The sequence below is a fragment of the Lathamus discolor genome, chromosome 16 (genome assembly GCF_037157495.1).
Source record: "Lathamus discolor isolate bLatDis1 chromosome 16, bLatDis1.hap1, whole genome shotgun sequence".
In the NCBI taxonomy this organism is placed as follows: Eukaryota; Metazoa; Chordata; class Aves; order Psittaciformes; family Psittacidae; genus Lathamus; species Lathamus discolor.
In genome coordinates, this window is record NC_088899.1 from 1922054 (window position 1) to 1934167 (window position 12114).

Genomic DNA, 12114 nt, shown 5'->3' on the forward strand with positions numbered 1-12114 from the left:
TCCCGGCCCCTCCATCCCGCCCCGTACCACAGGGCGCGCCACGCTCAACATGGCCGCCTCCCCTCAGGCCGCCGCCACTCCCAAGATGGCGGCGGGCAGAGCCCGGCCCCTCCCTCCCCTGAGCGGGGGCACGGGGCCTTCCGTCCGCTGCGGAACTGCGCAGCGCCAAGATGGCGGCGGCCGTGGTGGGAGTCTCCTTGAGGCGCGGCGTCCCCGCGCGGCTGCTGCGGGCCGGGGGAACCTCGGTGGGGAGAAGGGGCTGAGGGCTTGGGGCGACAGAGAAGGGCCGGGGGGGCAGGAGGGGTGCAGAGGGGTCTGGGGAGGAGCTGGGGGGCAGGAGGGGTGCAGAGGGGTCTGGGGAGGGGCTGGGGGGCAGGAGAGGGGCAGAGGGGTCTGGGGAGGAGCTGGGGGGCAGGAGGGGTTCAGAGGGGTCTGGGGAGGAGCTGGGGGGCAGGAGAGGGGCAGAGGGGTCTGGGGAGGAGCTGGGGGGCAGAGGGGGTGCAGAGGGGCCTGGGGAGGAGCTGGGGGGCAGAAGGGGTGCAGAGGGGTCTGGGGAGGAGCTGGGGGGCAGGAGAGGGGCAGAGGGGTCTGGGGAGGAGCTGGGGGGCAGGAGGGGTGCAGAGGGGCCTGGGGAGGAGCTGGGGGGCAGAGGGGGTGCAGAGGGGTCTGGGGAGGAGCTGGGGGGCAGAGGGGGTGCAGAGGGGCCTGGGGAGGGGCTGGGGGGCAGGAGAGGGGCAGAGGGGTCTGGGGAGGAGCTGGGGGGCAGGAGGGGGTGCAGAGGGGCCTGGGGAGGAGCTGGGGGGCAGGAGGGGTTCAGAGGGACCTGGAGAGGAGCTGGGGGGCAGGAGAGGGGCAGACGAGTCTGGGGAGGAGGTGGGGGGCAGGAGGGGTGCTGGGGGGTGTGAGGGGTCACAGAGGGGCCTGTGGGGCAGGAGGGGGTCCAGCACGCAGTACGGGGTGGGAAGAGGGTTCAGAGTGGGCAGGGGAAGAGTGGGGAGGGCTTGGGGAAAGGGGATGTGTTGGGAATGGTGGGGAAGGTCTGGGGACAAAATAGAGCGGGAGTGGGTTTGGGAAAGGGTTTATGGGGAGAGGGAGGTTGTCAGGAAATGGGGGTTCTATGGGGGGCCCAGAAGGGGGTTGGGAAGAGATGTGGAACAGGAGGAATAGGGGTGAGGGGTAATTTGGGGAGAGGGGGGGTAGGGGCCTGGGGTGGGAATGCCATGAGGAGGTGGTTTGTTAGCCTGGAGCTGGGTAGGGAAGTGACTGGGAGCTTTGAGGGCAGTCTGGGGGCAGGAAGGCATGCCTGCAGGCACCTTGTTTCAGCACTGTCTCCTCTCCCTCATGAAGGAGGCAGCTGCATACGCCAGGATCCGGTGCTGCAGCAAAGCCTTGCGAGGATATCCCATAAACTGCCCAAATCCACCGCAGCGATGGCTCCTGCAGCTCTCACCCCAACCGTGTGGCCTCGGGTGCTTTTGGTGCCTGGCTAACCTCAGGGCTGCTTTGCTCGTTGAATACAGGTGTGCCGGGGAGCGCAGACGGCAGCCGCGGCATCGCCCCGTCTCAAGAAGTTTGCCATCTACAGATGGGATCCCGATAAGCCTGGGGACAAGCCCCGCATGCAGACCTATGAAGTGGATTTGAATAAGTGAGTGTGGCCCGTTAGGGAGAAGCTTTGCTGCCAGGCAGACGTGCTGGGGCTGCCTGGGCACGCAGGTACCTGACAAGTGATAACGGAGCAGCGCTTGAGCTGGCAGCTGAAGGTGTCAGCAGCCTCATTAAGCTTCAACCATGCTGGAGTGGCCAGGAAGGTAGTGCCTCAGCTTGTGTTACAGGGCGCCTTGTCCTCAGCACAGTTGAGATCATCGCTGTTTCCTCATAAATCTTACTAGCATCATGTGAGATGATTTCCCCTGCCTCATCTGTCAGTGCTGGGTGTGATGAATTCAGCTGTGCCCCGAAGGCCCGTGTCTCAATAGCTGTCAGCACTAAAATGGTCACTTTGTTTTGTCACTTCCATGAGGTTTCTGCTGTGTTCCTGAGCTGGTTTGAAGGCTCAGAGGTGTATGTGGCTTTGTTAAGCTTTATTTATGTGGAAAATCTTGGGGCATGTTCCATAGGGAAACTCTTTTATGTATAGCTAGCAGTCCCAAACCTGGCAGATAAGATGGAAGCTTCATCCAACTCTTCACATAGTTTTCTTCCCACTTAGTTACTTCTGCCACATAGATCACATTGAACTTGTAGTAATGACCTGCACACCTTGGTGTAGCTGTCACCCAGAAAGCTTTTCTCCGTGGCCCTGTGAAGAGGTGCAGTTTCATCTGTGGTGCATAAACCTTCACATGGGCACGTGTGCCTTGACTTCCCTGCGCTCCAGTTGCTGCTCTGCTCTTGCCAGAGGAATTCCCCTTGAGTCCTTTCTGAAAGCTCCACATACAAAGCCACCCAGCTCCCTGCTTAAGAAGCACATGGTGGAGAACTCAAATTTTAGGGTGACTTGCACTAGTTAGTGATTTGTGGGGAGTGCCTTCTCTGCTCTATTGCATCCAGTTCTGGGCCCCTCTGTTCAAGAAGGACAGGGAATTGCTTGAAGGAGTCCAGCGCAGAGCCACAAAGATGATTAAGGGAGTGGAACATCTCCGTTATGAGGAGAGGCTGAGGGAGCTGGGTCTCTTTAGCTTGGAGAAGAGGAGACTGAGGGGTGACCTCATCAATGTTTACAAATATGTAAAGGGTAGGTGTCAGGATGATGGAGCTAGGCTTTTTTCAGTGATATCCAGTGATAGGACAAGGGGCAATGGGTGTAAACTGGAGCATAGGAAGTTCCACGTTAACATCAGGAAGAACTTCTTTACTGTAAGAGTGACAGAGCACTGGAACAGGTTGCCCAGGGGGGTTGTGGAGTCTCCTACACTGGAGATATTCAAGGCCCGCCTGGACAAGTTCCTGTGTGATGTACTGTAGGTTACCCTGCTCTTGTGGGGGGGTTGGACTAGTTGATCTTTTGAGGTCCCTTCCAACCCTTGAGATTCTGTGATTCTGTGAGTGTGTTTCCGTGCACAGCACTGCCTCTCGTGACCAACAAGGACAGGCAGACTTGTTAAGACCTGACCCAAAAGGGCAGGACTGGTAGAGAGGTGCTCGCTTTCCAGTTGTGCTGTGTGAACCCTCTGCAGCTGAGCCAGGTGTTCTGTTCATTGACAAGAGAAAGGGGTTCTCTCCCACCAGAGGCACATGGGCACGTGCTGGTCAAGGGATTTCTATCTTGGTGCCTGGACTGGAAGAACAAGTGTGCTTTTAACTGTAGCTGATAAAAGTGTTTCTTAGTTGGTGCCAGAGATTTAGCGCTGAGGCAAGGAGGGGGAATTACACAGCTTTACTGACTCTGTTTTCTGTTGCAGATGTGGGCCTATGGTGCTTGATGCTCTCATCAAGATCAAAAATGAGATAGACTCCACTCTGACCTTCCGCAGGTCATGTAGGGAAGGTAAGAAGGATTTTCCCCCTGCTACACTGGAGCTTGTCCTTGATTTGTTGTGACAGCACCCGTGTAACCACTAGAAAACTCCAGGGCAGATGGCAGTGTGCTGCTGTCCTCTTCAGCTACTGCGTTTGAAGCCCCCAATGAATCAAGTAGTAAAGTTAAAGCTCATCTTTGTAGGGTGTAATCACACAAGACTGAGCCATGAGCAATGTGTTTAGACAGCCCCAGTCCTTCCAGTTTGTCCTAATCTTGTTCATCTTGCTGCCCTCTGGTGACGGACTGCATCGGGAATTCCAGCCAGGGAGATGACAGCAGCAGAATTGAGGGGGCAGACATGAGTGGGAATGAATCCTAGGGGCTGCTGAGGCAATAAGAAAGGGTGTAACTGGAAGAGTACTTAGGACTTCTAGGAATAGCTTCAGGAATCTTTTTTTGGCCCTTTGACTAAGTGAGAGGACTGGTTGAGGAAGAGGCCATCTGGTGGTTTTCCGTGGCAGAGCTGGTCCTCAGACAGGTACAAATCAACATGTCTGCTTAAACTGCATTAGAACTTACCTGTAAGAACTATCCTGATTCATGGGTAATATTGGGAAGCTCAGCTTAAAATGCAAGCTGAGGAAGTGCAAGAAGGGAGGATTCCTTTATAGCTTGACTTCTGATTTAATTAGGTGGGGTTGGGAGTATGAGAAATTGAGGTGCAGTTGATGCCTTAAGATGTTTTGACTTGGATCTCAATGAAAAGCTGCTTTAAAGCAGCAGTTTCCTGTAGAATCTGCATAGCAGGTGGAGGAATTCCATGCAGTGTGGTTGTTCTCAGAGTCTGATGTTAAGATAGTCAGCAGCTGACTTGCCCTGAATACTTTACTTTGAGAACCTGAAGACAGATTTTCAAGCTGGGCTGGTTCAATCTTGCCCCTTTTCTGCCATGCGGGGTTAAGAAAACCACCTGATCACACATTCCTGTTGCATACTTGTGGGCCTGTGTCTGCAATCCCAATTCCCTCTCCAGTTGACTGGAAAATACGTGTAACCATCTCTCGAGTGGGAGGAATAACCTTGTTCAAGTGCCAGCCTTTAGCTGGCAGTGAGGGGAAGGCCAGTGTGTCTGAGGCTCATCAGTGTGAGGAGCAGTGGCATTTCTCTGACTCATATCAATTGATATGTGGCAAATCCCCTGAAATTAGAATTTTGCCCTTTCAACATTTGTCTTTCTTCTAATATGATGATTTAGGCATTGATCGGAATTGGACACCCGAGCTCCTGACCTGAGCAGTATCTGTGACAGTTCTGGGGTGCTGCTTTTTTGTTGTAAACCTTGGCCTTTCCTGGGCTTCATCTGATCCTTCTGTTACTGGGAGATCATTGTTGGTGTCATTTAATCCATTTGTTAAGCTATTTATATGCTGTTTGTTCTGGTGAGTGTCAGTCCTCTCACCTCTGAGAGTTAATAAATACAGTTTATGACACTGCTCTACCCTGCTACAGAAGGCACAAGAGAGAAGCTTCTGGCTTAGAGACTTTATCATATCATAGCATAGTTTGTGTGGAAGGGTTCGTAAAGCTCATCCAGTCCCATACCACTGCCATGGCAGGGACACCTTCCACTAGAGCAGGTTGCTTCAAGTCCCTGTGTCCAACCTGGCCTTGAGCACTGCCAGGGATGGGGCAGCCACAGCTTCTCTGGGCACCCTGTGCCAGCGCCTCAGCACCCTCACAGGGAAGAGCTTCTGCCTAAGAGCTCAGCTCAGTCTCCCCTCAGGCAGGTTCAAGCCATTCCCCTTGGCCTGTCCCTACAGGCCCTTGTCCCAAGCCCCTGTCCAGGTTTCCTGCAGCCCCTTTAGGCACTGGAGCTGCTCTCAGGTCTCCCCTTCAGGAGCCTTCTCTTCCCCAGGCTGCCCCAGCCCAGCTCTCTCAGCCTGGCTCCAGAGCAGAGCTGCTCCAGCCCTCGCAGCATCTCCATGGCCTCCTCTGGCCTGGCTCCAGCAGCTCCACGTCCCTCTTGTGCTGCTGCCCCAGAGCTGGATCAGGGCTGCAGGGGGGGTCTCCCCAGAGCACAGCAGCGGGGCAGGATCCCCTCCCTGAGCTGCTGCTCACGCTCTGGGGGTGCAGCCCAGCACAGGGGGGGTTCTGGGCTCAAGTGCTCACTGAAGCTGGGTCATGGGGAGCTTTTCATTGACCAACACCCCGAAGTCCTTCTCTTCAGGGCTGCTCCATCCTGTCTCCCCCAGCCTGCAGCAGTGACTGGGATTGCCCTGACCCATATGCAGGACCTTGTGCTTGGCCTTGTTGAATTTCATGAGGTGTGCGGTTGCATCTCTCCAGCGTGTCATGATCCCCCTGCATGGCATCCCTTCCCTCCCTCCAGCATGTCAACTGCACCCCACAGCTCAGTGTCCATTGGCCTTGTTTTATGTTCCTGACCTTCAGGGATGTTTTTGACCATCACTGTAGGGCAGATGGGGGATGCACCTGGTTCCCATGTTATAATCTTGGTGTTTGCTGCTTCGCATTGATACAAGGTTGTGCTTCAAACTTGTGAATGAAGCCGAATGGTTTCTCCACCCTAAGTAGCATGTACAGCTAATGAGTGATGCGAAAGGGGTGAGGTGTCCAAGCCACTTGTTTTCTGCTGTGGAAGAAAGCTCAACACTGAGAATGAGTTTTGGCTTTAATGAAAGTGACTCCTGTGTTTGTTCTTTATTTAAGTAGCAACATGTTTGGGCCAATGGCAACTCCTGGCGTTTTCCTTGTCACGTACAGAGTTTCCTGAAGACAGCCTGGGGGAATGCTTGGGGCCAAGAAGATCTTTCTTGAGTAGGATAAGAGGGTAAATATCTGATGCTTTACTCTTTTTCTCCCACTCAGGCATCTGTGGCTCCTGTGCCATGAACATTGCTGGTGGAAACACGCTGGCCTGTATCAAAAAAATTGACCCTGATCTCAACAAGATCACTAAAATCTACCCTCTCCCCCACATGTATGTGGTGAAGGACCTTGTCCCAGTGAGTATCGCCTCCTTCAGCTTGCCACCAAGGATGGTGCTGTTCCAGGCAGCATGGGGTTTGGATTGGGAAAGGAGGTGCCAACAAGATCAGGTCTCACAGTTCACATGTTACTCCTGTTTTCTGGCTTGGGTGGGTGTGAGCTTCACAGCAGTGACTAAGTCTGGCCTCACTTGGAGGAATGTGGCAGGTTGAGGTTGAAAATGCCACCTTCCATTGGAGGGGTAGCAGATGTTCAATGTCATGCATTAATTTAGCTTAATAAATGTGACCTCTTTTGACTTCTAGGACTTGAGTAACTTCTATGCACAGTACAAATCCATCGAGCCTTACCTGAAGAAGAAGGATGAGTCCAAAGAGGGCAAGGAGCAGTACCTGCAGTCCATAGAAGACCGTCAGAAACTGGTCACTTCTTCTTTTCTACCCTTGAAATCCCTTCCAGATAAAACCTGCGTTAAACGCTAACATGCAGTAGCTTCTAGTTCCTTTAATGACCAAGCCGTCTGGTGCAAAACGCCACGTGGGTGGAATCTGCTCCTGAAGTGCAGCATCCTGGCACGCTGGTGTTGCTAAGGATAACATCTGCTAATGAAATGCAGTCATGGTTGTGGTGGGGACTCTGATCTCATTTCCACTGTCTGTAAAAACACTATAAAAGCTACAGGCTTGTAATATCCTAGTAGAGATAAGGCACTGCAGTTCACGCTGGCATGCAGGCTGTCAGGCTTGGCGCTCTCTTGTCTAGCTGCAGCATGCTAAGCAGTGCTTTCATGTTGCTGCTTGCTGGGTTTTACCCTAAAAGCAGTTTTACCCTAAAAACTAATGGCAAACAGCTAAACCCTTTTGGATGCGGAGCACAAGCATGATGTGTTTGTGCATGAGTTAAATGTCTGGCTTTTGGGGGTTTTTTTCTGGGAATAGAGTGGTGTTGATCCAAAGCTTCTGCAGAAAGCTGAAGGGTGTCTGAGGAACAGCTGAGACATAGCAGCCTTTTAAAAAGCTGATAGTGGGGGTAAGTTCTTGTCTGGATTTCCTTGGCTGCCACAGGAGGTAGCAGTAAATCAGCAGTTTCTCTTTTGCCTCTGACCTGTCTTGATCCATCGCTTCATGGATCAAAGCTCAGCCTGTCACTGCGTAGGCACAAAGTGGGCAGGCAGCCCCCATTTTGGCAAGTGGTAAAAGAGAGGTGAATATGAACAGCAGAGAGGAAGGCTGATGAAAGGAGATGCAATAAAAACCCATGAGCTGCAGTCATCTTGAAAGTTTTCCATGAGGGGTGTGCTTGCTGCAAAGCTACAGGGCAGTGAATAGACCCATCATGTGCCCCAGATGTCGGCAGTGTCATGAGACTGGTGCTGTGACATTCTCAACCATAGGGTTTTACAGTCTGAAAGAATCTTTATCTGAAGGCAACAGATAGTTCTCCTGCACCACTTCATGGTGTTATCTGACCTGTTTTATCTTGTTGCTGAAGTTCCTCTTGCTGTGAGAACAGTGCAGGAGACGTGTGGATACAGCTGGAAAATCTCCACCTTTTCCTTTGCATCATCAGTGATTTGAAATGTTACAGTGAGAAATGAGACAAATTTGGGGTGAGAAGGTAACTCTGGCTTGCAGAGCTCTGGCAAAGCTTTCTGAAAGACTAATGCAGGTGACTTGGTAAAGCTCTGAGGAGTTCTGGCATCAGGTACTTTTCTAAATTAAATGTAATGATCCTTTTGTCCCAAAACAGCATTCAGGTACATAAATTAAGCTAGACTGGACTCTGTCTCTTAGCCTGGGGGATTGATTGAGCTACTAGGAAGCTTGGGAGAGTTTGTCTTCTGCCCAGTGTCACTTCCACATAGGTCTTCAGTGCCTTCATCTCTGTGTAAATGATGAAATGGCTCAAGGCTCGCACCGTTCCCATTCTCTTAAGTGCTTGGGGATGCCCTTGAAGCACATGCTGACCTAGAGCTCTTCTCCCTGAGGCTGTGGGGTAGACGGTGCTCTCTCTCTTTTCTGCAAAACAGCCTTGAATCATTACTTGGTAGCACATTATTCCTTTCCTCAGCCACTCTCTGGAACAGACTGGAAGGATGGAATGCCAGAGGATGAAGCAATTTCCTTAGTTCAGTTTATGCTTTTTCCTCCCTGTTGTCACAAACCCCTGGTTTATTATATGGTTTGAGTTGGGAGGATGGAACATGGGGAGGACCAGCATGTAGGAATTGCTTTCTTCCAGCAGTGCTGCTTCAGTCTAAGGTTTTCAGAGCCACTCTTGCACCAAGTCACTAGAGGGGAAAAGTAGTGAGGGAAGCACATGCTCTTGTAAATCCCCTCTTTAAAAGAAGGCTTTGTCATGGGTTTCTGGAGTGACTTGGCTGTGGTCTCCTACCCCATGCAGGACGGGCTCTACGAGTGCATCCTGTGTGCCTGCTGCAGCACCAGCTGCCCCAGTTACTGGTGGAACGGGGACAAGTACTTGGGTCCTGCTGTGCTGATGCAGGTAAGGACGGATCCTGTTTGTCACGTGGGGCTGCTGGGGGACTCCCTCACCTAGAAGCAGGACAGATAGGTGGGACAGTATTGCACGGTCCGCATCTTGGGCTGGAATTCCTGAGGGAGATGTTGCTTTTAATGCTTCCCACTGGTTACAACACCTTGAAGAAGCATTTGGCTCTGACTTCCAGGCCTACCGCTGGATGATTGACTCCAGGGATGACTACACAGAGGAGCGTCTGGCTCAGCTTCAAGACCCGTTCTCTCTCTACCGTTGTCACACTATCATGAATTGCACAAGGACTTGCCCTAAGGTATGTGTGTCTCCTGTCTGTGTCCCTTGTAGGGTTCCTGGATTGTTTCCAAGCGCCCTGCCTGAAAACCAGCAGGGAAACACTCACTTAAGCTTGCTTTTTTCCTCAAGCTTGCCTTGCCTTGTTCAGCCTCTTGAAACACAGTGCGTTACCAGCAGCTGTGCTTACAATAGTGGCTGTACAAGAGGACATGGCAAAGTTTGTATTACACACTGCAAGAACATCTCTTCCTTGTGAGCAAGGCTGTGACTTTAAGAACCTGTTTCCAAGCTTTAGAGTGTGACAGTAGGGCGCTGGTCATGAGAGGGACGCTGGCAGAGATGGTACAGGGAGGTTTGTGCTGTGTGGTCAAATCAGTGGTGTGAGCACCACAACCCTCCACAGTGCAACCTTAAACTCCAGTAGCAGCAACTATCCCTGGTGTATTGTGCAACTTGCGTAATGGAGAAGGCTACAACAAGCTTTCAACACCTCAGAGGGACGTGTTTTATGCTGACATCCTGCTGTTAGGACATTTCCCAGATGGTCTGGTTCTCTGGTATTTCTTTTGAGAACTGAGTAAGCTTTCCCAAACCAGAGCGTGCCTCTTCCTCATCTTGCAATGACCTTGTGCCTGTTGTTGGGCAGATTATTGAGTTTTGCTTTCCTGCCAGCTGTGCTTTGCTCAGCCTTTGCTTGCACCTGGTGGTGGAGTAATTCCTGAGCTGTGAACTAATACAAAGGTAAATATTTGAGCAGATGACAGATGGGAAGGGGAGGTGATTGAGATCTGGGCTGACACGGTGCATGCTCATTTCTCCATGTGTTTCTCAAGTGATGCCCTGACTACAGACAATTCCCCCTTTGTAAAGGGAGCTAGCTTCTGGTCAGTGTCAGCTGTTCAGCTGAAGGTGAAGGTTCAACTTGAAAATCTGGCTGTATGGAGGAATGTACATAGCGTGAGGAAACAGCTCTTGGCCTTAAGTTTGAGACACCTTCGTGATTAATAACACACTGCCCCTCACATGCTCTAATCCTGTCAGTTGTCTTCATCAGGCCTGACAGACTGCACAGTGAGCTCTGCACCAGGGGCAGTTCCTGTGCAGTTCCTTTTCCAATCTCAGCCATACTCTCATCTTGAGATTATCCATGCTCAGTTTGGTAGCAGTGCTGCAGGATGAAGGGCCTTTGTGACTGAAGTGTCTATACTGTAGGAAAACCTCCTTAGGAACACTTAGCTGGCTTGTGTGAGGAGCATTTACAGCTGGTGACTTTGTTCTTGCTCACTTCCCCAGTGTTCTCCAAAACAGTTTTATTTCTGGTAAGGAGAAAAGCCACATCAGCTTTTCCCAGTCTCAGCTTGGAGAAGAGAAGCTGTGTGGAGACCTCAGAGCAGCTTCCAGTGTCTGAAGGGGGCTACAAGGATGCAAGAGAGGGACTCTTCATCAGGGACTGTAGCAGTAGGACAAGGAAACAGGAGAGATTCAGGTTGGAGATAAGGCAGAAGCTCTTCCCTGTGAGGGTGCTGAGGGCGCTGGCACAGGGTGCCCAGAGAAGCTGTGGCTGCCCCATCCCTGGCAGTGCTCAAGGCCAGGTTGGACGCAGGGGCCTGGAGCAAGCTGCTCCCGTGGCAGGGGTTGGAGCTGGAGGAGCTTTAAGGCCCCTTCCAACACAAACCAGTCTGAGATTCTATGATCTCTTGTCCCATCACTGTCAGGTTTTACAAGGCAGTTTCCTGTCTCCAGAACTCATTATAACCCCTATAAAACTGTTGAATTCCACCTTGCTTAAGCTTTATTAGAAGTTCCTGTCCCTCAGGTGCTCACTTCTCTTTGATCCTCGTGTTGCTGATTCAAAACCAGTCCTCCAAAGTCAAATGAGCAGTGGGCAGTGCTGCTGGCTCAGCCTGCAGGTGGAGGAGGTGAGCTCCCAGCACTGCTGCTCTGCTCCCGACTGCCTTGCTTTTACCCTTGAAAATTGAGCTGAAGTGCAGCAAACCTGTAGCAGCGTGCTGAAACCCATGGCTCTGCATGCCGTGGTGCCTGGCCTGCTTGCAGCCAGCTCTTCAGAGCTGCCTCTCATTATGCTTTAACCTCCTAGCTTTGAAAAGGAAGCACAAGATTAGGCTGGACTCCAGCTTTTAGGGGAAAAAAGGGTGCTGAGCACCTCCTCTGCCTGTTATTTGTGTGAGTAGCAGCGTATTTGTGACCTTACCATGACTTAGACTGGGGTGAAGCAGGAGGTGGGGGCTTTAACATGCTGATTTTCCTACTTTTTAGGGTTTGAACCCTGGTAAAGCAATTGCTGAGATCAAGAAGATGATGGCAACTTACAAACAGAAGGCGACTGCTGCGTAATGCTGCTCCCTAACTGGAAGTGGAACACACAAACATGCTTTACCTGATAGGAATTCATACCTGATTGAGCAAGAGAAGGTTCCAGCAGGCAGTTTGGTGTTTTCCCTATAGGTTTGCACGTACAATAAATACTGTAAAGAACAAATAAGAGCTGTTACTTTATTAACAATATTGAACTGATGCTTCTGCCTCTGGTGTAGCATCCCCAGGCTCTCTGGAATTGGGTTTTGAGTGCCTGAGGAGTTGGGGTCACCTCTGAGGCTCTGCTGTGGATGAGGATATGAACCTGGCCCCATGGCAGAGATGAAGATAGATAGAGACAGAGTATCTGTGGTGACCTTGATCCCGTGTCTCGAAAGCGAGTGCATGTGTGGGAAGAGACCTGCAAGTCGTAAGCCTTGTGGCGATGAGCAGGAAAATGATGGAAGTGGCTGGGAAAGGGGAATGTTGGAAGAATCTCACCCTGTTCTGGAATCTCTTGGGAATCACTTGGG

At 51.6% G+C, this 12114-nt stretch overlaps 1 protein-coding gene across 1 annotated transcript; it reads left to right on the forward strand.

Moving 5' to 3' along the window:
• Nucleotides 1-137: 137 nt before the first annotated feature.
• On the forward strand, nt 138-11768 carry SDHB (succinate dehydrogenase complex iron sulfur subunit B). The gene is made up of 8 exons (XM_065696871.1): nt 138-245; nt 1521-1648; nt 3405-3490; nt 6353-6489; nt 6778-6894; nt 8876-8977; nt 9162-9284; nt 11543-11768. The coding sequence occupies exons 1-8, from the start codon at nt 171-173 to the stop codon at nt 11618-11620; spliced, it is 846 nt and encodes a 281-aa protein (XP_065552943.1). The 5' UTR covers nt 138-170; the 3' UTR covers nt 11621-11768.
• Nucleotides 11769-12114: the final 346 nt, after the last annotated feature.